Source organism: Muntiacus reevesi, chromosome 15, assembly GCF_963930625.1.
Source record: "Muntiacus reevesi chromosome 15, mMunRee1.1, whole genome shotgun sequence".
Lineage (NCBI taxonomy): Eukaryota > Metazoa > Chordata > Mammalia > Artiodactyla > Cervidae > Muntiacus > Muntiacus reevesi.
The window spans coordinates 20,050,215-20,077,395 of record NC_089263.1 but is presented as its reverse complement, the minus strand read 5'-3'; the positions used below and the strand labels follow the sequence as shown (position 1 = coordinate 20,077,395).

Genomic DNA, 27,181 nt, shown 5'->3' with positions numbered 1-27,181 from the left:
TCCCCTTCTCCTCCTGACCCCAATCCCTCCCAGCATCACAGTCTTTTCCAATGAGTCAACTCTTCGCATGAGGTGGCCAAAGTATTGGAGTTTCAGCTTCAGCATCAGTCCTTCCAATGAACACCCAGGACTGATCTCCTTTAGGATGGACTGGTTGGATCTAACTTGTTAGCAGTGTGCCAAACATTTGCTCCACTGTGTGGCCTACAGGCACCACTTTTTAAATTTTCTTGCTCTCTTTGTTGATCAAGTTGAGAGTTTTCCAGAAAGCATCAAAAACTTGTGATCTTCAGACAAGTGGCCAGGGTTATAAGTTTCCAGAGATAAGACAATTTTGCTATCATGTGCTTTACACTGCGGTTCTGAAACTAACAAAGTCACAGAACCGTTGGAAGATAATTCAGGGCACATACTCAGCATGTAAAACACTTTGAAATGTATGTATACAAAAGGATCATATTATGGTCCTAGTGAACTGCACTGTTCTAGAATTTAAGTGCAGTGCACTGCTACCGTTTATTCATTTGGCCAAAGAATGTTTTTCTGACTGTATAATTCTTTTTACAAACTAACAGTCCTGTCAGTAGAGTCTCTGATCTTGCACACTAGTTTGGTGTAACCCTGTCAAGCTTCTAGCTAGCTACTTGAGATATGCATTTTCCTTGGAATTTCAACACAGCATTGTCATTTTCCTGTGGAAAGGATACTTTTGATGACCTAACAACACAGGTTTGGGTCTTCTTTTTTTCTTTTAATTTATTTATTTGGCTGCATTGGGTTTCAGTTGACAGACACGGGATCTTTCATTCTGGCATAACTCTAGTTATGCGTGCTTAGTTGCTCTGAGGTATATAGGATCCTGGTTCCCTGACCAGGGATCGAACCTGTATCCCCTGCATTGCAGGGTGGATTCTTAACCACTGGACCACCAGGGAAGTCCCTGATCTTTCTTTTAAGAAGTGGCAGCACTGTGGACCGGGGAACAGACTGGAGGCAAAACAAATGGAAAGGACAGTTTTGCAAAAAGCCCGGGCCAAAAACAAGTACATCTGCCATGGAGATGGTGAAGAGAAATGAACTAGAAGCGTTTAGAAATAATGGGTAGGGGAACCAGCTGAATGTGGTGGATAAAAAGGAAAAAAATCTAAGGTCAAGGATATAATTTCTTGCATGAACAAAACCAGGGCAGATGATGAGGATGTCAATTAGGGAAACAGAGGAAGAGGAGCAGGTTTAGGGGCCCCATGTGGTGACACGAAGTTCAGTTTGAGAGTTTAATTTTAGACGTGCTGAATTTCCACTGCCCACGGAATGATCACGTTGGAAATAACAGCGTTAAGTTCAGCAGTGAGACAAAAGCTTGGGATGGGCAAGCGGATAACAACAAAAGACAGAGAAGGAGATGGCAACAAAGGAGGATCCACAGACAGAGGAAACAAAGGAGATGGAAATGCAGCCTAGGAGACTCAGGAGGACAAAATTGTCATGGAAGCCTTACAAGAAGGAAGAGGGGATTAAGAGTGAGATCAAGTTAGAAGACAACCACTAATAGACGGTGGTTAGAGTTCACCATTTTTAAAGGGTGAAGGGAAAGAGAGGCCATTAGAATTAGCACTTGGGGCACTAGTGGCCTTTAGAGGAGCACAGTGCCTAAAACTGCTCTAAAGGGGGGCGCAATCTTTCCTTCTGCAATGAGAAACCGAAGGCTTAAAATTCAAGCGCCTCCTAATGTTCAAACAATAGCAAACTCATTTTTCCTAAAATACAATGAATCACAGAATTTTAGAATTGGAAGGGTGCTTACTGATCATCTAATCCCTGTTTTATGATTGAGGAAAGTGAATTACAGTGCAAGTTTCAAGGAAGAAACAGACCAGGCCCAGAGCAACTACCCAGTCCTGGCCGCAGGGCACACGAAGCTGCTATATACAGCCCCCTCCACCTCCCCCCAATAAACTGTGGAAGTGCCTGTCCAGAACTAAACATGATACATTGAGAGTAGAGGCTTTATTTACAATGATACTCAAAGAAGATTTAGCAAAAGATCCTCCTTATCTTACTAGCAGGGGCTGTACTTCATAAAAAAGAAACATCCTGGGGGCAGGAGGTGAACTCTCTCCTCAGATAGGTTCTCTAGATCCCAAGTAAGTTCCCTGCTCCCCAGCTCTTAGGAGGGTAGTTGGTAGATATTTTCTTAGCAGCTGGGAGTCAGACTCCTGCATCCCACTGAGGAACATGTCCAGGGAAGACATCAACACTGGCAGGGAAAACTTCAGGCTTTCACCTCACTCATGGCCTCCATGAGGCGGGCACTGTTGGTGACTGCTGTTGTCAGAAAAATGAACCTGTAACCTAAGGAGTAAAAGCACCACCGAACGTGACCGAGGGCAGATTTGAGCCCCTGACACCAGCCATGTGGGGCCCCTCCAGTTCCACAGCCCGGGCTGGGTCAGAGCACCAGTCTGTAGTCACAGGTACACCAGCACCACACTCTCGGGCCCAGCAACTTGCCACACTGGGTGGAACCGGGCTCCCTGCTATTCAGCCCCCAGCAAGGTGGCAGCAGGTAGTACCCAGAGGCCTCTAAAGAAGCTTTCCTGAGGTCTGCCCTCGGCCCCCCAGATCCCATGGAGGCCTGTTCTCACCTTTCTCTCTGCCCAGGAACCGGAGGGCTGAGATCTCAGAGAACGTGCAGCCACCCAAGAACACCACCAAGATGAGACGCAGGGACTCGCTGGAGGCCTTGTCATCCTTGGTCATGTCTGCAAAGACCGGACCAGATTCGGCTCTTCACTGGCCACCCAGGCTCGTACTGGGCAGTGCATCGGGCCCTCCCCTTGTTCCACCCGCCCCCACTGGGCAAGGAAGGCCATGCACCTGTGAAGGCCAGCTCACTGCAGTTGAGCAGCCGCACCACTTCATCCAGGCCCTGCCAGCCCCGTCGCTCCAGCACCTGGGAAGGCACAAGCGCTAGTTTCAAGTCCAGCTGTAGCCAGACTGTAATGTTCCTTGCTAGTTGCTCAGGTAGTTACAAGCTGGGCCAGGCCAGGCTGGGCTCTGGGCTCTGACCCAGGCCAGGGACTAAGAGAAAGCAGAAAGCATGAAATATCAATGGGAGGGGGCCACATTCTCACCTGCTCGATGATTCTGCAGCTGAGGGGCACGTATGCACCGCTGAACACGTATGCCATGTCACGCGGCACTTTCAGGTCATACTCGCCATCCACGCGTGGGATCTGGAGGGTAAAGGGGAACGCAGGAGGCAAGTGGCAACTCAGCCTTCCAGCCTTTTACAGAGTCAGAGGAAAGTGGTATATCCCTAAGAGCTGTTCTTACTTCAACTAAAGGGAGAAGCAGCAATAGCCTTGGCGGGGGGAAAGACTCCATAATCAAAGACGGAAGCTGTTCAGTACCTGCCAGTTCTGCTGAATGAGGGCCCATGTGCCCTGGCAAGAGTGCCCCTTTGTGACCCTCCAGCAGTGATATGGGACATGCCTGTCACTGAAGCAGCACTTGGCACATTCTGATACTCCTAGGTGTGTGTTACATGTTTCCTAAATGAATGAACCTTTGTGTTTTGTCTCATTATTAAATTAAGCTCATGCTATAATGCTACCAAACAAAAGAATCTTCTTTTTTTCCTTTAGTTTTTAGTTTTTGGCTGCATTTTGGTAGTATATGGGAACTTAGCTCTCCAACCAGGGACTGAACCCACACCTCTGCTTTAGAAGCATGGAGTCTGAAACCACTGAACCACCAGAAAAGTCCCCAAACAAAAGGATCTTTATAAAAGCAAAGTAACAGAAAGGGTTTTGTGGGCTCAAAGTACTCCACAAAGGACTGAACCCACTGCCTCCCCTATCCACTCCTGATCCACATACCAAATTCAGCTTCTTGCTGATGGCTCGGAAATTGCTTCTCTTGGCCAGGGAACTGAAGGCATCAGTAATCTTTCCTGGGAAAGAAATTTGTGCCGGGTTTTATCTAAAGTTTATGGATTAATGATGCTGCTGTGGGTGATACCATTCAGGAAGTGACAGGACCGCCTCTCCTCAAAGAGCAGGACCTATCACACCTGAAGACCCTCCTCAAAGCTGATCACCTACACCTACAGCCGATTACCTGAAACTGATCAAGACATTCACTGCCTTTCCCTCCTCACCCAGTCTTCCTCCTTCTTTAAGGGACCAACTCTCTACTAAATGCAATCCATAGGGTGATCTACAGTTTACTGCTTAAGTGTGTGGCCTTTGGAGTCAAACCTGACTGACTGGGGGGCCCTGAACAAGTCACTTAACCTCCCTCTGCCTCAGTTTCCTCATGTGTAAAATGGAGACAATACAACTTACCATGAAGAAGGTTTGGGAGGATTACATGAGAGAGTATATCTAAAAGGCTTAGCACATCAGTGTTCACTAACTTGAAGCTGTTCTAACAAGAAAGCAGGAGTGGCGGTAAGGACAGTGACAGTAAGGAATCGCCTTCTCCTTCCCCAGCTCATTCTCCCCTTGCCCAGTGTGCTCCGCCTGTTGAGAGATGAGGCGCCGAGGACCAGGGAGGGCAGAAGGGCTACCTGCGCTCCCTGCTCACCTGCGCTCCCTGCTCACCTGCGGCCTTGTCCGTCACCAGCTTGCTCACTTTACTCTCCACGGCTGTGAGGGTGTCTCCTGGGGCCTGCTCTGTTAGGAGCCCAGCTCGCCGCAGGTTGGAGAAGGTCAGCAAGTGCTCGGGGCCATAGCTCTGAACAAAATGCAATTCAGCTCTCTACCAAGCATCCACCAAGGGCCTAGCCCTGTGAGGTGATACGGAGGTGGGGGAGAGGAGGATTATGTGGTCTGTGTCCTGAAAAGCCCACACTTGTTTGTGGGGAAGAATTTATTTTTTTTCCAATCAGGGGATAAGGGCTTCACAGTGCTGTGCTGGGGAAGTCACATGAGAAATAAGCAAACGCCAAACAAACAATAAAAGCAGCACAAAACAATTAACACAGAAAATTATGGATGGAAGGAGGTGGGGAAGGCTTCACAGAGGAGGCAGAACTTGAGAAGGACCTGGAAGGAAAGCTGTATAGATGCCTCACAAGGAGCTGAAGGGAGGGAGAGGCCAAGGGCAAGAACTCACCACTGGTTCCAACAGCTGAACTGTTCAAATTCCCTCCCATACTAGCCACATAAAGCGGGGAGCAGAGTGAAATGAGGGTGGTGGGAAGGGTGTCTGTGAGAGGGAGGCCGCATGGGAACAGAAGGGTGACCAGGGCCAGAAAGGGGCTATTTCTTCTTCAACTCTTTCAAAAATGAACACATCCTCCTGGCCTTACCTGCAGGTACTGGGTTTTCAGGGATCGGTAATCCTTGGGGATCAAACCTGAGGGTAAGAAAAGTAAAGGTTTAGGAGCCAGTCAAGGTGTCCTAACGTGTACAGCCAAACCCACCAACAAACCCTCCTCCCCGCAGAAAAAAAAACACAAACCCTAATGAGAAGGAAGGAGTTGAACTTCATGTTAACTTCGCATCCTATGCAGTCAATTCTAAATTGACTCCTGAACTGAAGCCTGCTTTTTGAAAGATAAAGCCTGGATCTGAGGGTTCCAAGGAAGAGCCCTGGAGAAGGGACACTGATGAATGCCAATCTCATCCATGGGGGGTGGGGAAGGGGAATGCAAGTGCTGGTAGAAGGGCCTTCCTGTGCGTGTGTTTCCCTTTCCCTGGCTGAGGCCAGTCCTCCCGGGAACTGCTTAATAGCAAGTGAGGAATGGGAGAAGTGTTCACATGAGTTCCCAAAGTGCAACAGGGAACTCTTAAGATGTAAGAGGAAATGGGCTTCCAACTACAATAAAGGGGATTTAGAATAAATCCCTTCTTTGGGTAAAATACCCTTCTTTGGGTAAAAAGCAACCTTAAAGAATATTTGCTGAGAGTTCCCTGGTGGTCCAGTGGTTAGGAATCCACCTGCCGATGCAGGGGGCATGTGCTAAGCCCATGTGCCACAACAGGAGAACCCTGAAGCAACAAAGACCCAGTGCAGTCAAAAATAAACAAATTAAAATAATAATAATATTTGTAAACTGGAAGACTTCAACACTCAGAACAAGTTGCCATGAAGAGTTGTGGAATCCGAGCTTCTAAAATGCTTATGAAATTGGTTTTTACTGAACTGTATCTTGATTATGAAATCGTGTTGAGGGTAGGAGGCCAGATGGAATAACGAGAGACATGTTGCTCAGCTCTGCCCTTTACAGTCCTATGATGGGACAGGACTTACTGCAGAGAAGAGAACTAGATGCAGATGTCCTTAGAGCTGGTACGATAAAAGACCTTAATGACCTGGGGGTGTTTCACCCCAAACAAAAACCTACTTTATTACAGGGGAAAGAATCCATGAGATTACAGGGGAATGAATGTTCTGCCTGTTAGGACATTTCTCTTTCTTTCAAAATGACTTTTTCTGTCCCTAAGGTACAGCTCTTCAACCTTTGGTCCCTGGGACTCACCATTCTCCGTGATGGACAAAAGGCACATAAGACGGAGGCTTTCTATGGGTGACACCTACACAGGAAGAAAAAGTCACAGAGAATTCAAGTTTCTTAACACACGTTCTCTTCTTCCCTCTGCTTGAGCCCCGCCTCACCTGCCGGTCGATGTGCTCTTCAATGTAGTTGGTGCTCTCCCGGATGTTGAACCCCTCCAGTAGCGCTGCAAGGAATCAGAGGAGAACCTGTTACTGGGGGAGTGGCTCAGCTTGTTGCCATCTATGCTAATCGGCGTCTGTCTCCCCATCTCTTTCTCCATCCTTTTGGGGTGGGTTAAGGGGCCCCCAGGACTTCTAGCAGGAACCAGCATTCCACATGGCCACCATCAGCTGGAAAGTGCCAAAGAGCATGTTTTTAGGGCGGGCTCTGGGAGTCCAGGAAGCAGAAGCAGGAGAGGCAGCCAAGTCACCATGCTCAGTCTTGATGAGCTCCTGGAAGTCCTGCTTGGTTTTCTTCTTCATGATGGATTCACAGGCCCCAATATCTGCAGATGGGACAAAAGGGGAGCAGACACATTCCTGTTTATGGAAGGAGGTCGCTTTACTGTCCATGAGAATAAAAACTTCTTCAGGCAAAGGGCAGGAGCCCTTCTTCCCATTTCAGAACAAATAAGAGCACTATTTGGGACTTCCTTGGTGGTCCAGTGGCTAACATTCCCAATGCAGGGGGGCACAGGTTCGACCCCTGGTCAGGGAACTAGATCCCACGTGCCACAACTAAGGCCCAGTGCAGCCAAATAAATAAATAATTTTTTTAAAAAGCAACCAGAAACACTGATATTATTAAAATAATTTTTTTAAAGCACTATTTGATAGATGAACGGGATCTCCTCCCAGAGGCAGAGCTCCTCTGAAGCCCTCCCCTCACCCAGGCCTCAAGCTGAAACGTACGGAGGCTCAGCAGGCGGTGCTCCTGTTTCAGTCCCTTGAGCTCCTGAGACACGAAGTTCTTCATCTGCTTGATGTCCATGCCTCTCCGGCGCTGTGGGGACGTACCCGAGAGGTCAGGCCTTCTGCCCTCACATGGGAGTGACCACTGCCCGCCCGCAGGTCCCACCCTCCGCTGCGGTAGCATCAGGGAGGCAGCAGCCTGGGGAGCCACTGAGGGAACAGACAGAGGCCCTGGGCGGGAGCCTCACATCATACTGGGCCTGCAGATTCCGGGCCTTCTGGCTAAGGAAGCCGAAGACATTGGAGAAGTGCTCGTTCCGAATCTCATTAAACACCTGTGGGGGGAATGCGACAGGAACAGATGACTGCACAGACTTGGACCTCCCGTCTTCCTGCCTGCTCGGTGCAGTGATAGCACAGGGCGCGTGCTCAGTGGTTCTAGCAGAGAAAGCTGAGCTGGTTTCTATGAGGACGTGTCCTATCCCTGCTGTGCGCCCTGGGGTGCCCTCTCAGCTGGCGGGGTGGCCTTCTCGCTGGGACTCGGCTTCCCCTCCCAGCACCAGGGCCCTCAGCCTCGTGGTGGCAGCGGCCTGGGAAATCGTCTGCGGGCACCTGTGTTCTCACCTTGTCCTCGGCATTGAGCAGCACTTTCAGGCTCTTGTCAGAGGACGTGACTTCTGGGCCAAAGTCAACACTCCCTTTGAGAGCAGAGGGGATAGCTCTGAGGATCTCCAACGAAGCCTTCCTTCCCCACCCTTTTCTTAACTGCCATGAAAGGTATCCCCAGGACTTCCCTGGCAGTCCAGTGGTTAGGACTCTGGTTAGGTCCACTGCCAGGGGCCCGGGTTCGATCTCTGGTCAAGCAACTAAGATCCCATAAGCAGCGCAAAAAAAAAATGAGTTAAAGGTCCCCCAAACTTTTGGGGGGCTTCCCTGGTGCCCCATGGAGTAGGAAATGCTACCCACTTCAGTATCCTTGCCTGGAAAATTCCTTAGACAGAGGAGCCTGGCGGGCTACAGCCCATGGGGTCGCAAAGAGTCGGACATGACTGAGCACACAGTGGTGGCTCAGCGGTAAAGAATCCACCTGCCAATGTAGGAGATGCAGGTTCGATCCCTGATCCAGGATTCCCTGAAGAGGAAATGGCAACCCACTCCAGAATTCTTGCTTGGAATTCCCATGGACAGAGGAGCCTGGTGGGCTACAGTAAACGTGGTCATAAAGGAGTCGGACTTTGCAACAAAACCACAACAAACCATTTGGAAGCCAGCATTTCACTCTGAGCCTGAGTCTCCCCCACAAGTCCTCCCCCGGGGAGGCCCAAGGACTTGAGCACACCTCTGTCTCGCCGAGATGCCACTTACCACACTTGATGCGGAAAGTGTCATCCACCAGGCCCTCATAAACCACCTGGGAGCAAAGTGCCGTCACAAAGTCCATGTCTGAAATCGAGATCCCCAACCGTGAGGGTCTTCCTCAACTTAGCCTACCACCCAATTAGCTCAGTATCCATGGGGCCCAAGTGCCCACGCCGCCCCGGTCAATGCTGGCATTCACAGACCCCACTGGAGGATTCCAACTGTGCCACCGTGTCTGCTATATTTGTAATATTCCTATGTCTTCCCGGGTCCAAGGAAGAGAGGAGTGCTGAGCACAGCTCACCTCTGTCCAGGAGAAAGATATGTCCAATTTCTGGCCTTCGGCCCTTGGTTTCACCATCCTCCTCCTCTTCCAGTCTCTTCCACAGTTCATATGACATCTGCTAGGGCCCAACACGTCCTCAGTCTTGAGTCCAGGTCCCTTCTGCAGCCCCACACCTACAGAACCCAACCCGTTCCATGCAATCCTTCTCCTTGACCCCAAGGAAGAGCTCATTATAACATGATTACCTCTTCTACTCCATCTGCTCCCATCCCTCCCCATCCTTCCCCACAGCAGTGAAGGAGTCTTGTTGCCCTCAAATATTTAGGAATGCTACCCAGGGGTGTCCTACTGTTCTGTTAGCCACATGAATTCTCTGCTCTGGGGACCTCTTCTGGAGCAACAAAAGCCTATATACATCACATCACAGATGCCCTCGAATAATCCTTAGTGGGCAGAAAACGGGTGAAATACAGGCTATCTGGGCAACAGAACTGCTCACCTTGGCACACCTGCCAATTCCATAGCAGTTGGGGAAGGGTCCATAGAGGGTGCTGAGGAGGTGCAAAGCTTGCGCCAGAGTGTTGATCCAACGCTGATCTCCTTCCTGCAGGGACCACATGGGCCACAAAGCTATAGATCAACCTGATAGATTCATCTGGAAAGGGGTGAGGCCTAGAAGCCCCGGAGCAGAAGGGCAGGGTTTTGGCAATGCTTCAGAGGGTTCATTTTCATTGGCCCCAAAGGAAGCCTCGTGAATATCAGTCAGCAGCATTCCACCTCCAAATCAGTATCACTCATGATACATGAGATGAGCTGGAAGAAGGCTGAATCCATAGCCCACAGGACCCCATGTTTGTCCCCACTCCTTGAAGCCAAGACCCGAGTGCCTTGCACTCACCAGGAAGTAGTCCCTGAAAAACTCTGGTAGTTCCATGCTCAACAGATCCACATCAAGAGGCAAGAGAGAGAAGGCCCATTCGTCACAGCTCACATCTGTGGGTACAGAGAGCGTCAGCCTTCCTGCCTAAGGCACACGGCTCCACATGAAGAGGGAAGGTCCACTGCAGTCATGTGAGACTTCCCGAGGGCCTGCCCCACTGCCTCAGGTACCACACTCAGCACGGGATGCTCAGAGATGAGTAAGATACAGTCTCTTCCCAGAAGGGGCTCACAGACTGATAAGGAGAGGACATGTGTATGTGACAGCCTGTAACACAATGTGGTAAGTGGTGTGTTTCCATTAGAGTGCCGACCAAAAATGCCGATGAAACACTTACTACATCATCTGACAGTACTGACTGAAAGCTGTGTGTGTACAGGCACTAGGCTACTGGGGACACGCTCCTAACTTCTGGAGCTTACAGTGAAGTGGGAGGGTGCACAGCAGACAAACGGGATTCCAGTTGCAGGCTCTAAAGACGAAACAGCAACCTAAGAGCACAAACAGCTCACGGATCTAAACCCAACTGGGGATATAGGAAAGACTTCCTGAAGAAGTGACATTTAGGCTTAGAATTCAAGTATGATTCAGGTAGGCAAAGAAGCTGCAGGGCGAGGAATATTCTAGGCAAGGGGAACAGATGTGTGAAGTCCCCATGGCTGGAGGGCGGTGACTCAGGAGAGCAGAGCACACATGAGTCTAAAGGGCAGGAAGGGGCCAGACCGCGGAGGTGCAGGAGGCCACACTGAGGGTTCTGGGCTGTATTTGGAGCAGGATTTCCAGCAGGAAGGACTGGGGACTAGGTCTGTGTTGCACACGAGGAGGGAAGGCACACTGTTTCCTTGTGGGGGTCTTGGGAGGGAAGAAGAGAGCACGCGTGGTTTCCAACTACACCCCCAGGACCCCTTCCTTACTCTCCCACTAGTGGCCTAACCTGGGGTCCTGCTTCGCACTCTAAGGACACTCTCCTCCTGCCAGGCCAACAGGAATGAGAGAGAGCGAAAAGGAGGAGATACGGCAGGAGAACAACCCTCAGGGCCTGCTCCCACACATCCTCCCCCTTTCCACTCGCACCCGCCTCCTCTCACCTCCATAGACGCCCTCTTCCTCAAGCACCATCTCACACGCGTAAAACTGAAAGACCAAGGGAAGCTGATTAGTAACCCCCTTCTCTGTTCTTCCCACTTCTCTGGATTCCTCTGTGGTCACTGATGATGACCACAGTTACTGAATCCAGGGAAAAAAAAAGAGAACCCAGACTCTTAGATCTAGAACGGACCACAGAAATCATCCGGCATAACACTCTTTCCTTTCCATCCATTTTATCTATTTATTAAGCCAATTGCTCTTTTCTTCCTGATTGACTGGAAAAGCTTTACAAAGGAGAGGGTATTCAGCTGTCATGGAAGGGTGAGTCCTGCAGGTAGAGCTTGGAAGAAGAGCGTGACAGTGCTATAGAAACAGAGGAAGAGGAGCAGGTGGAGGTAAAGAGCAGTGGGGCGGAGAGGGGAGGGATGGAGTTCTGGTTAGGACATGTCCATGGGACCTCTGCAGACCCCTGGGGGAGGTCTGGACAGACAGCCTTGGGGTTCATGGCACATACATTACATTTAAAGTATGTAGTTTATTCAAAAGAACACAGAGAAGAGAGCTAAGGACAGGACTCTAGGGAACCAAAATTAAGAGTGCACAGTCCAAGACCTTCCAGAGAAGGCTAAGAAAGAATACACAGACGCGGGAACAGAGAAACTAGCGCCTCTAAATAGCACCTCTAAAGGCAGAGGTTCAAGGAAGAATGGGCAGCCGTATCCAACGCCAGAGATGTTAGGTAGAAGAGCCCGACACAGACATCACTGGGTTTGTGAAGAATTATCTGCTACCACTGCTTCTGCTTTCTCACACCCACCTTCATCTTTTTATCTAGATGCCCTAGATCTCTGTGGTCAAATCCAGTGATGTCTCTGTCAGGCTCCCAATGCAGGGGGCCCGGGTTTGATCCCTGGTCAAGGATCTAGATCCCACATGCATCAACTAAAGATGCAGCATGCCACAACCAAGACCCTGCCCAGCCAAATAAATAAAAACTGAAATCCTATAGGCCTATTTTTAATTCTAACTAATGAGATTCCTTTGCCCACTTGGAAAACTGCCAATCTTCATAATTAATAGAGGGAGCTCAGGAAGAAAGAGATCTCCTCTTCCCTTACAGCCACTAAAGAAGAGATGGTCCTGTGATGGAAAATCAGGTCAAAGAATTTGTTTAGATAGGGTGTTAGAAAGAAAAAAATTCATTAAAATCTCAGTTTTGTTTTTTTGTGTGTTATGGAGGCTTGCAGCATTATTTGCAACTGTTACCAACCTGTTCTGTTCCCTATCTAAACAAATCTGTCCTTGGAAGTATAACTGGAAAAAAAGGGTTCTGCAAGACTCCAAAAACTAGAAATTACTGCTATAGCTCCTTTCAGTTCAGTTCAGTCGCTCAGTCGTGTCTGACTCTTTGCGACCCCATGAATCGCAGCACACCAGGCCTCCCTGTCCATCACCAACTCCTGGAGTTTACTCAAACTCATGCCCATCGAGTCGGTGATGCCATCCAGCCATCTCATCCTCTGTCATCCCCTTCTCCTCCTGCCCCCAATCCCTCCCAGCATCGGGGTATTTTCCAATGAGTCAACTCTTCGCATGAGGTGGCCAAAGTACTGGAGTTTCAGCTTCAGCATCAGTCCTTCCAATGAACACCCAGGACTGATCTCCTTCAGGATGGACTGGTTGGATCTCCTTGAAGTCCAAGGGACTCTCAAGAGTCTTCTCCAACACCATTAAAAAGTAACCTGTAATCCTGATTGGTTATTTTACTCAATAATTTTCTTGCCCTAGTAATAATGTTATACTTCATATATTTATATTCCTAAACAGGATAGCTTCCTAGGTGACACAGTGGTAAAAGAATCCACCTGAAATGCAAAAGACATAGGAGATTCAAGTTCAATCCCTGGGTCGGGAAGATCCCCTGGAGGAAGGCATGGCAACCCACTCCAGTATTCTTGCTTGGAGAATGCCATGGTCAGAGGAGCCTGGAGGGCTACAGTCCATGGGCTCACAAAGAGTCAGACATAACCAAGCATACACACACTCACATGTAGAGGTCACCTCTCACCACTGTACAATCTGTATTTGAGGTAATTTGATAGGAGACTCTCTGCTACATTAATAAAAAGACAATGGCAGGTATTTTGTTCAGTCACACAGAATTCGCTTAGAAGGAGATACAGCTGTTGGTCCCTTACCCCGTCCCAGTCCCCCATGCTCTTCTACCTTATCTCACTCCCACATGGGTCCAAACTCACCTTCTGAGGACTGAAGATCACTTTGTATTTCCGAGTTCGGCCAGCCACTTTGTCAGCATTGACGAGACCTACAGACAGAAGGGATGCATCCCAGAAAGCCATGAGCCTTATGTTAGAGTAGAAGTGAGGAAGTGAAGAGCCTCGATGAGGGGCATGGCCAACCCGAACAATTCTGCTCTCATGGCCGTGGCCCTCAGACGTTCCCACCCTCCCCCGGGCCTTAGTGACAGTGAACGCTGTGACACACTCACTGGCAATGTACCGCATATTCTTGATGCGAGGTCTGACCAGGAAGCACAACCTATGGGAGAGAAGGGGGAAAAAATTCCTAGTGAAGAAAAATCATGAAGTTGGTGATAGTAATGCCAACTCTTCCACCACGTGCTACAGTTCTCACCCCGGCCAAAGCCATGCCAGCTTTCTTGGCTGACTCACCACAGAAGACTCCCCTCAGTACAGCAGGTATAGGTACAGAAGAACCTATTTGCAGGGCAGGAATAGAGATGCAGAGGTAGAGAACAGACTTGTGACCATCGCAGGGGAAGGAGAGGGTGGGAGAAGCTGAGAGGGGAGCATCGAAATATATCCACTACCACATGTGAAAGAGATAGCTAGAAGGAAGCTGCTGTGTAACACAGGGAGCTCAGTCCGGTGATCTGTGACAACCCAGAGGGGTGGGATGGGGTGGGGGACAGGAGGGAGGTTCAAGAGGGAGGGGACATATGTATACTTGAGGCTGATTCACACTGTTGCATGGCAGAAACCAAAAAAACATTGTAAAGCAATTATCCTTCAATTAAAAATCATAAAGCAGGTATATTGTGATGAGCTGGGGGTACTTATTGGCCTTATGGTGGACCCAGAGGTTTCTGCTCTCAAATAATTTACAGTTTATTGGGCAAAATAAGACACACCTATGCATGGAGTATATTAACAAGTATTCAAAAATAATACAAGGAAGTATATGACATGTTTTTCTCCATGTATCTAGGGGGGTTTTTTCCTCTGAGGGAGGGTGTACGTGACTTAAATTGAGAAATACTGAAAATAAAAACAAATGCCAGACAAACGCCAGGCAGCATGTGACTGAGTGCAAGGTGAAGAGGACAAACACTGAGCTCCGTGCAAATCCAGGGGAGGAGACAATCACCCGGGGCGGCGACCCCAGGGTGGCTTCATGGAGGAGGCGGGGCTGGGCTCTGAGGCTAGGTGTCTGCCACGAGAACAGTGAGGAGGTTTGTGCGCAGAGCGGGGAAACACGTGAAAGTGCATCAGGTAAGAGGGGATGTGCAAGAGGCCGGGCTGGAAAGAGGGTGAAAGGCCTTCTGGGAGGCAGCTTTGGAATCTACGATGAGCAATGCAGACCTTAGTGGGTAAGTAAGGGAAGGCTTGAAGGTTCTGGAGGAGATCACAAGGAAATTATCTGTGGAAGACTAATCAATGTGGTAGGGGGGTGCTTCCCTGATGGCTCAGTTGGTAAAGAATCCACCTGCAATGCAGGAGACCCTGGTTCAACTCCTGGGTCGGGAAGATCCTCTGGAGAAGGGATAGGCAACCCACTCCAGTATTCTTGGGCTTCCCTTGTGGCTCAGCTGGTAAAGAATTCACCTGCAATGCAGGAGACCTGGGTTCAATCCCTGGGTTGGGAAGATCCCCTGGAGAAGGGAAAGGCTACCCACTCCAGTGTTCTGGCTTGGAGAATTCCAAGGACCATATAGTCCATGGGGTTGCAAAGAATTGGACATGACTGAGCAACTTTTTCACTTTCTTTTCAATCAATGTGGTTAGAACTGGTAGATTGGGTTAGAGAGAGAAGAGGACAAGGGAGGGAGAAACTGCAGACAAGGAGACCAATTAGAAGGCTAAAGCATAACCTAGGGATGAAACTGTAAAAGTGCAGGGAAGTGACTGTTTTGCTATCACAAATGTCACGGGGCTAGATCTCAGGAGAGGACGGATCAAAGGCAAACATGCAGGGCCCTCCTCCAGCCTGGAGCAGAGCCCGAGGCTCCCAGACTCACTGTTCACTGGAGCTGAGAGCCGGCTTCTTCTCCACTTTGTATAGCTTGTCTACTTCGTGCTGCTACAGACAAGAATCAAACGAGACAACGGAAGTAAGTGTGCCTGGGAACCTGAAGCCTGATGCAAAGACAGGGGGCTTCTGAAAGGTCTTCCTCCTATTTACACTAATTCTAGGAGTCAAAATGCCTCCCTAACAACCATTCCACTGAACCTTCCTTAAACTGTCAGTAGAAAAATCAACATTTAAATAATTTAAAAACAATACGAAGAGAATCAATCCCCCACCCCCACCCCGCCCCCCTCCAGTCCACTCAACTCTGCGATCCTATATTTACCCTAGAAGGGTAATCACTCCTCAGTAATTTGTACTATTCATCAAAAGAAAAACTGCTTAATGATGAAAGAGGGGCCTGATCCACCTGGGAAAGGGAGCAAGGTACCTTTAGGATGGAGACATTGGCGATTCGATCCAAAGGGCTCATGAGATCTGCCTCAATGAATAAGTCTTTCTTTCCTGGAAGCTGAAGGAGACACAGTAACTTGGCTCACTCTCAGGTCACACAAGCCCCTCAGTCATCCATTTAATAGAAGTCTCTGAGCTGGGGACTTCCTGGTGGCACAGTGGATAGGAATCCACCTGCCCATGCAGGGTACATGGGTTTGATCCCTGGTCCAGGAAGATTCCACATGCCATGGAACAACAAAGCCCGTGTGCCACAACTACTGAAGCCTGCATGCCTTAGAGCCCATGATCTGCAACAAAAAGTCACCACGATGAGAAGCCCATGCACTGCAACGAAGAGGAGCCCCCGCTTGCCACAACTAGAGAAAGCTACAGGAGCAGCAATGAAGACCCAGCATAGCCACAAACCAATAAAGAAAATTATTTTAAAAAAACAAAACAAACTCTAAGTTCTTTGGAAAGGCACTAGACCTCACCTAACCCAGCATCTTATTTATTGTCTATATCCACAGTTGACATTTCTCTATATATTCACCTATTTTTGTCTTCTAGTCATTATTGGTTCCAGTGGAAAGATATTTCATCTTTTTTTATGGTCACGCAGCATGTGGGATCCTAGTTCCCTGCTCAGGGATCCAATCCATGCCCCCTGCACTGAAGCTCAGAGTCTTAACCACTGGACTGCCTGGGAAGTCCCTCACCTTCTTTCTAAGGTCACATCCTTGTCACTCAACCCTCCTGCTTGCCTGTGACCCTGTTCTACATCACTGCTCCTCTGTTCCACTGCCGCCTCCTCTACACCTCCTGATAAACCAACTGATCTCCTGCTGAACAAAGCCAAACAAAACAAAACTGCACTGTGTATCCTGCAACCCCACAACTAACTGCCAAATATCTCTTCAAATGGCATTTTACTTCTAGGTACAAAAAGAACCAATGTTCAAGGCAGAAAACTTAACCCAGGACAGTCCTCATCTTCCCACCCCCATCCTGCTTCACCATTCTCAACGCTGCTCTCTCATTTGTCCAGAGGAAGAAGAGGTCACACTGAGCAGAAGAGAGGGTGAAGTCGTTGAAAGCTTCCTGTCAATATGACTTTGACAAATGGGTAGGCTGTAGCCAGCGACAGATCAAGATGACAGTTCAACCAAGGCCAGGGAATGCTAACAGGCTGAATGGTGAGGGCAGTTCAGTTTGCCTGATGGGTAAGGTGCATGTAGGCAGTGGTCCTCAACCAGGACTGATTTTGCACTTCAGGGGTTATCTGGCAAAGTTTGGAGACATTTAGGTTGTCCCACCTTGAGCCAGGGGGTGTTACTGACATCTGGTGTTACTGGTAGAGGTTAGGGATGCTGCTAAATATCCTACAATGCATAGGACAATTTCACCACCAAGAATTAAGCAGCCCAAAATGTCAGTGTTACCAAGGTTGAGAAATCTTGGATGTCGGGGAATGGTGGGAAACAAGACTGAAACATTTACAGGAATCGGGGATAAACCTTCAGTAGCTACTTAATGACTACTGTGTAATTTTTCATTCCTCTTTTCCATGTATTACATGCCTTGTCCTTTCCTGGGTCTTCAACTTTGCTCCCACCAGTACATCTGGAATACCCTCTCTCATCTCCAAGGAAAGTATGATTATCTTCACACTCCAGTCCTCGAAACTCCTAGATTACTCCAGCTAGAAATGACTGTTTCCATGCACCCTAGCTGTCACTCATTTACCACAGGATACCCTATGTGTGGTAATTTGTGTTTCATATGGCTCCCAGTAATGCTATGAATAGATCAGGAAGTAAGATCCCTAAGGACAAAGTTGTTTTAACCCTGTTTCCATCCCCAGTGATGCCTGACACTAGTGGTGTCTCCCTTGCTCGTATTAAAAAAAAAAAAAAAGGATTTCCAATATCTCTCTGGCCAGGTCGTCCCAAGAAGCTCTTACTGCTCTCTGATTTTTCTCCCTGAGTGCTTCATTTTGGATCTGCCACAGAAGCTCCAAGGACCAAGGCAAGCTCAAGGGAACTCGGTAAGAACTAGGCATCCAGTGAGTGCTAAACTGCTGATGCAGTAAAGGCCCCCGACATGGCGGGCACTGACCTGCTCCAGCAGGTAGATGAGCTGGTCTCGGGCCAGCCTCTTGAGCATGGAGAAGTCAGGCAGCTCTGGGGCGTCCGGTCGATGGGGAAGAGCCATGGCGGCGGTCACCGCAGCCACAGGGTGGAAGAAGGGGGACGCCCTCCGCTCCGAGGTGGCCGGTAGCGGCCCGGGTAAGTGCAGGATGGCTCTCCTTCAGGTAAGGGCACAGAACCCGAAAGAGACCCCTCAAGGGGCCCTCGCTCGTCAGCCACACTGGAGGAATGAATGACCGGCCACCTCTCGGCCAGACAGCTGCAGCCAAAGGGACCTTGCTTCAGGCCTGCAGCCACCGTATCCCGCCCCGCCCCTCCCGGTCCACTTCGCCCGTCCGCAGGATTCTGGTCTACACCTGCAGAGATACCAAAGAGAGGGGCGGCTTCCTAGACCTCCCGGAAGTCCCGCACTCTCGAGCACCGCTCATGGTACCCGGAAAAGGACGGCGTCCTGCAAGGGACATTTGAAAACGCGCGGCAACGCGTGAACGTTCCAGTTTCTTACCGAACCAGAGGCGAGTGTTCCTGTGATAAAACGATTTTACCTTAAACTAACTTTGAAGGGTACACCCAATTCTCCTAGCTCCCGCAAGGAAGCGTTGGGCACTTGCTCCATTTTCAGAACTTCGTGAAATGGACGAAACCAACTTGGAATCCGGAGGGCACTGATCACCGGGGATCTTGACTGTCCATCACATCTAGTCCACAAAAAGCGGCGAGCTTTGAGCTCTCCAGCTTCTGACCTGCGGGAAGCTAGACGCCCGAGATGGAGGCGGGTGTGAAGGGAGAGAAGAACGCGTTAGGAGCCAATGGAAGCTGAGTCTCACCGCTGTGACCTTTCAGTATCAGAGTTCTGACTCATTAATGCTTTTCGTGGGAAAACGGATAAACTGTGACATAGTCATACAATAAAAATAAGTGAATAAATGAAAGAAGCCAGGTACAAAAATGGCTTCTATACTATTTACAACAGGTTCTTGAACAGGAAAAACTATAGTGAAAATTTCAGAAAAGTGATTGAATTCGGGCAGATTAGGGAATTTCAGGGGTGATGATAAAGATCTATATCCACCTTGTTTGGGGTTTTTGTTTGTTTTTAAAAAGCTTGAGAGACATTATAATGGACAGGTCTGGCCGACAATACCTGAACTCACTAATCAATCGTGACATCACAAACTCATCTCCTGGTGAGATGTATAGGAAGTACAAATTGAACCTGATCAAGCCTCAAGATCTAACTGCCACTTCATAGGAAATACAGAAGGCAGTGGAAACATGATAAAAGACATCATAAGGATAAAATCAAGCATATTCAAAATGCACAAAATTTTATGGGTCAAATAACCTGTCAAATGACAGAAGAAAGTGGAAGGGGAAATCACTTTAAAATCAGACTTCTGGGAGATGACACAATGCAGTTTTGCAATGTGTGGACTTTTTGTGGATCCTAATTCAAAGAAATCAACCAGAATATTATCAGGATATTAGTTGATAATAAGGAATTACTGAAACTTTCAAGGTATAGAAATGGTTCATATGTCTTGTGTTAAAATGGAGTTCCTATCTCTGAGACACATACTGAAGTACTTACAGGTGAAATAATTTGATGTCTCAAATTTGCTATTTTTAATATTTATTTTTATTTATTTGGTTGCACCGACTCTTAGTTGCAGCATGTGGGGTCTCTGACCTTTGATGAGGCATGCAGGATCTTTAGCTGTGGCATGGGGAAACTCTAGTTGCGGCATGCATATTAATAAAGTTTGGCTATTTGCTAAATGTTGAAGCTGGGTGATGGGTACACAGGGGTTTGTTGCATTACAATATTCTGCTTTCAAATATTTGAAAACCTCAAAAATAAGACAACACAAAACTTTTATGCTCATCGAATGTTTTTTACTGAGCTTCCTCTCACCCCTCACCTTTAGTTAGATCAAATCTCAGCTGCACAGAAAGGAAGTTGCCCTTCACAGATGAGTGACATATACACCCTCCAGGTCACAGGGACTTTAGTCCCTTCTATCATGTTTGCTAGCTAGCCTCTTGAGCCTGGCCCCAAAGTTGCTCTGAGTTGCCCTCTCCGCCCACAGTCTCTTTCACTCCAGCTTGGGGATCTTGTCTTCTGTTGCCCCCGTGGAGGCACCTGTGCCCCCTAATGCATCTCCCCCTCATCCAATGTGATGTGAAAGTCTTTTGTGTCCAGAACTAGGACTGACTGGGGGGAGGGCACCATAGAGTCCTCTGACCCATGCCCAAGGAATCCCCATCCCCCTGTCCAGCCTCCCAGCTTGGGCTGGGGCAGTGGGAGACCAGGGAGGAGAGGATGACAGTATCCCTAAACACCTCCGTGCCAGTGGGTGAAGATCTGAGACTCTGACCATATAGAGCAGGGATGGGTTGACCTGTAGGAAGTGTAGGCCTTCTTGACAGGCAAAGGTAAAAAGCTGGACTTTCTGCCATTGTGGATTGACTGATGGATTGGGTTTCTCAGGTGGGGCTAGTGGTAAAGAACCCACCTGCTAATGCACGAGACCTAAGAGGTTTGGGTTGGATCCCTGGGTTGGGAAGATCCCCTGGAGGAGGGCATGGCAACCCACTCCAGTATTCTTGCCTGGAGAATCCCATGGACAGAGGAGCCTGGTGGGCTACAGTCCCCAGGGTCGCAGAGTTGGACACTGAAGCAACTGAGTACACACCTAAGGTTTCCCAGCCAGTTTTCATTCACTCAACCAATTCTGAAATCTCTGTTAGGGGGATTCCCTGGAGGTATATGGTTAGGACTCCACTGGAGGGGACATGAGTTCAGGCCCTGGTCATGGAACTAAAATACCACTTGCCACTCAGTAAAAAAAAAAAAAAAAAAAAAAAGAAATCCACCTCGGGTTGGAACTACAGCAATGAACATAGACAGGTCTCCTGTCCTAATGGGAATGGGGCAAGGAAGGTGATGACAAATAATACATTACTGCTGCTGCTGCTGAATCACGTCAGTTGTGTCCGACTCTGTGTGATCCCATAGATGGCAGTCCACCAGGTTCCTCTGTCCCTGGGATTCTCCAGGCAAGAATACTGGAGTGGATTGCCATTTTCTTCTCCAATGCATGAAAGTGAAAAGTGAAAGTGAAGTTGCTCAGTCGTGTCCAGCTCTTCATGACCCCATGGACTGTAGCCTACCAGGCTCCTCTGTCCATGGGATTTTCCAGGCAAGGGTACTAGAGTGGGTTGCCATTGCTTTCTCCAATACATTACTAATACATTTCAAATACTGGGGAAAATTAAACAGGACTAGGATGATTAGGGAAAGCCTATGAAAGTAACATTTGACCTGAGACCTGAATGGTAAGGACCTAGCCAAATGAAAATCTGGCGACAACGAACTAGTAAGTGCAAAAGCCTAAGATTAGCATTTACATTGGAGAACAAAAGATTTAAGCTAGTGAGCATTAGGATGCTAGGGGATGAGGTAAATGGAAAACGTATCTAGGCTAGTAATAAAAGCTTCTATTTTTTTTTCATAATCCCCTGAGGAAAGGGCATAGTCAAATGATGTGCAGGAGTTAGAAATACCTGTTTAAGCAGTCAAATAGCATCTTGCTGCTCAAAGGTTCTCATGGCAAATTACTTTTTCAAATCATAAAAATACTGGTTTGTAAATTACTTGAAAGTGACAGAGCAGTGACAAGGGCCTTGTGTGTCCACTGCTCTATTACTAAAACCTGGATTCCCCAACTTTCACTGGTATGTGATAGGGCCTTGCCCACTTATACCGAGTGAATGCTCCAGTTAACAGCAATCAGTGATATAATTGCTATTAATGACATCTGAAACAGCAACAAGATACATGAATAGATTGGGATATCTACATCTCCATTAGAAAAACATTCTGCATATATAGTTAAATTCTGACTAGCCTATTTTTGCTGGTAAATTGTTAAAGCGAGACATTGTTGATAACTATCACTGGACTCTTTTATGTTGCCTGAATATATCTCTATTTGTCTTTTGATAATCACTTTCTGGTGATTATATTCATCAAATATTTCTAAAAGAATCTGTGAATTAACAGAAATGATGCCAGGTAATGCTGGATTCCAGGAATTTAAGAAGACTTAAGAGAGACCTGGGTTCAAGGGCCTGTGCTGTGCTGCCACTCACTCACAGCTACATGGCTTTGGGTATATCCAAAAACCTTGATAGCAAATTTGTAAAAGTGATCTATTATCTGTTCTTGTCTAGATCACAAGAGCCTTGTAAAAACCCGATAAAAACTGTAAAGTAAGATTCTATTTAAGCTTTTGGAAGTGGCTGGAGATTATGTCGAGAGCCTGTAAAGCCTGTGCCTGCCCTGTATTTGTGTTTGGACAGACCCCCACACCCCGATCTTCTTCAGGGCCCCAGCAACTAAAAGAGCGACTTTAGACTGGGTGTTTAGGGGAGGCCTAATGTCGTTTTTAAAAACGTGTCAAAGTCTGTAACTAAGCAGGGCTGATCAGCACAAAGCCCTTTGCTGGCGATACCTCTGGCCACATTTCTCTCCCAACATTTAGGGACTCTCTTTTTCTTCCCTTCCCTTCCCTTCCCAGGTAAACAAATCCTCCCAATCCCACAGAGCACCAATCGAAACAGACTGCTTCATTTTGCTTTATTTTGCACATAATGAGGACAATCAATTGACTAAGCAGTTCCAGAACTGTTAAGTGTTCATTAATCAAGAAGTAAATGAGGTGAGAAGACAAACTTAATCTCCTCCCAAATATACTGCAAGTATCACAGAAACTTGTAACAACACATGCAATACAGGTTTTTCAACACACAGACAGCCCAAGGGAGAAGGGTGAAATCTGCAGATGGCTGTGGGTCAGAGCAGGGGCTGTGCTCCAACAGGCTGGACTCTGCCTGGTGGGTCACCGCTCTGCTCCCAGACACATCTGCCCTGTGAAGTCCTCTGCCCTTTGTCAGATTCAAACCTTTCATCCCATATTCCAGGCTCATCATTCCCCCTCACTTCCAAGGTGGAAATCCGTACACAGAAATCCAGGCAGAACCAAATATACTCGCCCGGCTGTGTGTCACGTGGCACATCCCCGGCTCAGATTCTGTACAGGAAGTTCCCATTACTGTCAAAGAACTCTCGTCCCCTCTGCATGACTCTGTTGCTGAAGATCTGGTCACCTGCCTCCCCTGCCTTCAGCTCTTCCAGCTTCTTGTCACTGGGTAATCCATCACTGTCAATTCCTCTGGTGCCCCTACAAGTGCCAGTAGGGTGACCTGCAGCAACAGGCACAAAGTTCTTCCCCTCCTCCAGGCCCTGGACTCCTTTATTCCTTTCCGTCTGTCTCGTTGGTATATTTGTACTCTGAGTGTTCAATTCAATCGCTTTCAAAGCTGTGCTGTGACCATCGCCTTTGGATGAGGCTTCATCGCCAGGCATCAGCAAAGAACCTGATACAGACAGGCCTGCAGAAAGTGGTTTGGAGGAATCTCCAGGGCCTGGGAGCTCCGGGAGCAAACGGCCAAGTCCAAGTTTCTTAAGGACTTTTTGATCCTGCTTTAGTTTCTGTTCCAATGTGGGTACGAACTTGCTTTTTAAAACCCTTCGGATCACGTCGGTGCTGACATCAAAGCCTTCAGCCAATCTGGGAACTGACCAAGACTCTGCAAATTCCCTGTGTAAATACCTATGGAAAAAAGAAGCAGATTTTCCATCTGTGAAGACATCTCCTATCAGAACAGTTAACAGATTATGTAACACTAGTGATACATACATGAAAAGAAGAAAGCTTGGAAAAACTGCAAACACAGTCTCTGTCGTGCACCACTAAATGTCTACAGCCAATTCTTCTGTGCTTAACAGCAACACCCAACTACTTTTAGTCATTTAATGTCAACTGTATTTCTCTCACTGCATGACAGGCCCCAGTAAGATCCAGGGGATGCAAGACAGTCTTTCCCTTCAAAGAATATACAATCCAGACATGCCTGACAGTGCAGTGATGAAGACTCCGTGCTTCCAATGCAGGGAGCTGGAAGACCCAATGCAGGCAGGTTTGATCCCTGGTTAGGGAAGTAAGATCCTGCATGCCCCACTATGCAGCAAAAAGAAAAAAAAAAAAAAAAAAAAGACTGCTGTATTGATTGAATAATAAATTGATTATTAAATTGGCTATTAATAAATTGATTATTGATTGTATAATAAATATCAAGCCCAGGGCCTATCCCTAAATAGACATTCATTAAAAAAAAAAAAAAAAAAACATACAATCTGGTGGTGGAGACAAATGTATTAACACCCAGCAAAACCAGCAACACTATGAGAAGGATCTCAGCAGAGGATGCTATGAGAGAACCAGGAAGGGAGAGGCAGGGACAGGCTAGCACCACACCTGTGGGGCAGCCTAAGAATTCTTCAGGAAGTCCACCCTAGAGCTGGTCTGAAAACATGAGCAGTTGTAATAAGCTGAGAGAGGAGAGTAGAAGAACAGGGGGTCAAAGGAACAGATGGTAGAGGAGGCAGCAGGTGAAATACAAAGAAGCACATCACCTTTGTTGGGAAGAGTTCTAGCTGTGTGACAGTGGGGGAAGACCATTAGGGATTCTGGAGTTTATCTCAGAGCAACAGTGAACAAAGAAAGAATTTTAAGCACATAAGCAAATTTTCATTTTGAAGCTCAATCCAGTGACAGTGAAACAGGGTCCAGTCATCAATTAGATTCCTTAAACTGTAATCTGTATTTAATGAACAATAATAATCTGTAAGGGTCAAGGGATAATTTCAAGAATGCAGACAAGGTCAAATGCTGAGAAGTATTAGACAAGTTAAAGCGTTGAGACTCAGTTATGCCTAGCACTGAGGAATTCACTGGTATATTTGTAGCAGTTTCATTGTCATGATGAAACAAACAAAAATGAAAGCAGGGAGCCAGGAGGGAGCTAAAGGAGGAGGGTGTGTTGAGTAAACTCAACAGTTGGGTTTCCTTTCTTTTGGTAACCCAAGTGACTGACTTAAGTTTTGCTTGCCAAGGCACGCACTTTGAAGATGGCTGTCTTCAATAAACACACTGCCAGCCACACAACTAGATAAAAAGCTGGGCTCCAGCCACCCCACTGAGGCACCTTTGTTTCAGAGATCATGGTTGACTTCAATAACTAAGCACGTGGGCCACTTGCCTTTTCTCTTCCTGTGCTTTAAATTCCCACTGAATTCACCAATAAAGAGTAAGCCCTCAAAACCCTACCCCTCCCCACCCACCGCCAAAAAAATCTCAGGCCCCAGTGCTCAATCCCAGTAAAAGCAGAACTCCAGGCCCTTGCAACTCTCTCTAGCCATGGCCTTGCTGTGTGGCCTCAGGTGAGCTGTGTAATTTTCAGGTCCTGTAAGTAATAAACTTCCACCCACCACCAGCCAAAGTTGAGGTCATTGAAGGGCATGTTGTAATCTTAAGACACAACAGCTGGTCCAGCCACAGCACTGGTTATTGATAGACTGGGCCCAGCATACAACACGGACAACTTTAAGTTGACAGAAAAAGGTACCTGAGGAATTAGGTAGGGATTTGACCTAGAGCACCCAGAGGACTGGTCCTAGACAAGTGAAGAACTGCCACTTCCCCAGTGATGACTAGAGTACAAGACTGAAAGTGGAAAGAGAGGAGGACTCCAAGAAGCGTTAATAACTTTTAACCTAATGGCCTGATTTTTCTCTGAATTAAAAAGATTATTTACTGATCCCCAAAGGGGAGGTGACAGGTAAGAAGATGGAAGGGTTAAAAATGCTGGCATTCAAGACAAGAGAGGAAGCTGATAGAAGAGAGGTGTTGCAGGCTCATAAAATCTTGATCATCTCTATAACATCCCCTTATTCTGTCTCAACTCCAGAATTATTCTGGTGAGAATAAAAAATGGAACATAACCTTTGGAAGAATATTTAACAATATTTACCAAAATGCAAATTCATTTACTTTTGGCTTCAGCAACCCTATTTCTGAGAATGTGTATAATGCTTCTGGCAGGTATGTACATGGATGAGTACACAAGGTCATGCACCGGAGCACTATTTGTTACAGTAAGTGAGTGGGAACAAATCAAGTGCCCATCATAAAAGATCAGTAATACAAACTACAATTTACTAAGCATCTACAAAAGAGAATGAAGAGGTCTCTCTTGGGAAGTTGAAAGATCTTCGGAACATATTAAGTGAACAAAGTAAAGTGTAGAAAAGTTATTTATAAATTCTGTTTGAGACTACGAAAGTGAAAATAAAATTCTACATTCACATGAGCTTGCTTGTATGTGCAGAAAGAAACCTAGATAGTGACACAAGAAAACTATTAAAAATACTATCCATAGGAGACTAAGAGGGTTAACACTTGTCAACACATATGCCGTTAAACTGCTTTAATTTTGAGCCATATGTAATGTACTATGTATTCAAAACAAAAATCATAATAGTCTTACCGGATCTGCTCCATGGCTTCCCACGTCAGGGTCCTGGGCGGGGCACCTGACGCCTCCATTCGCCTCCGAATTTTCTGGAACCGAATGGCTTTTTTCTGTCGTTTCAGGGCGCTGGGGGAGAGAACCAATGGCAGAAACCATGCCGAGACGCTAGATGGGTGGTTTAAGAGCCTTGGGGTCAGTCACAGAGCGTCCAGCGCACTTCACTTTGGAAACACTACCTGGCCATGTTGGCCAGCCAGAACACCGCCCCATAAGTCTAACACCAAGAACAACATCCGATAAGGTGTTGCTGAATTCTTTAGTCGGGTGATGAAATACGTCCTTGGTGAGGACCTGTGGTCGCAAAGGATCTAACACCTGCCCCTGCGCCCCTAAAAACGGGTGAGAAGGGCTGCTGCAGGACGCCCAGCGCCAAACGGGCGCGGACAAGGGCGCCCAGACCAAGGCCCTGCTTCAAGCTGAGGGCCCAGGAAGGAGCCGGTACCTCTCCACCTCCTGCAGTTCTCGCTCCTCCGGTTCCCAGTCGAAATCGGGATCCGGTTCTCGGCTGACAGAGCCCGGGATGGTCACCCCCTGGGTAGCAAACCCACAGCGAGCGACAGCTGCGCAGACACGGCCGCCCAGGAAAACCTTCAGGGAAAACGCCATGTTTACAAAAAAAAACCCCTTCACGACCAGCGGAGTGGCAGCACCGGAAGCCAGGGACGGAACCGGAAGTAGGCTTGGGCGAGAGCTGGGGGAGGTCGCGGCTCTTTC

General features: G+C 47.7%; 2 protein-coding genes across 2 annotated transcripts; both read right to left on the bottom strand.

Moving 5' to 3' along the window:
- Positions 1–1,260: 1,260 nt before the first annotated feature.
- Positions 1,261–18,730, bottom strand: VPS33B (VPS33B late endosome and lysosome associated). The gene is made up of 23 exons (XM_065906597.1): positions 17,937–18,730; positions 15,814–15,894; positions 15,373–15,434; positions 13,603–13,652; positions 13,352–13,419; positions 11,093–11,138; positions 9,963–10,057; positions 9,564–9,668; positions 9,083–9,179; positions 8,785–8,862; positions 8,044–8,117; positions 7,668–7,754; positions 7,420–7,510; positions 6,939–7,013; positions 6,628–6,692; positions 6,491–6,545; positions 5,318–5,364; positions 4,608–4,740; positions 3,882–3,955; positions 3,135–3,236; positions 2,878–2,953; positions 2,646–2,762; positions 1,261–2,352 (listed from the first exon to the last, which is right to left on the bottom strand). The coding sequence occupies exons 1-23, from the start codon at positions 18,030–18,032 to the stop codon at positions 2,273–2,275; spliced, it is 1,854 nt and encodes a 617-aa protein (XP_065762669.1). The 5' UTR covers positions 18,033–18,730; the 3' UTR covers positions 1,261–2,272.
- Positions 18,731–22,596: 3,866 nt separating this feature from the next.
- Positions 22,597–27,162, bottom strand: NGRN (neugrin, neurite outgrowth associated). The gene is made up of 3 exons (XM_065906740.1): positions 26,910–27,162; positions 26,423–26,533; positions 22,597–23,646 (listed from the first exon to the last, which is right to left on the bottom strand). The coding sequence occupies exons 1-3, from the start codon at positions 27,071–27,073 to the stop codon at positions 23,058–23,060; spliced, it is 864 nt and encodes a 287-aa protein (XP_065762812.1). The 5' UTR covers positions 27,074–27,162; the 3' UTR covers positions 22,597–23,057.
- Positions 27,163–27,181: the final 19 nt, after the last annotated feature.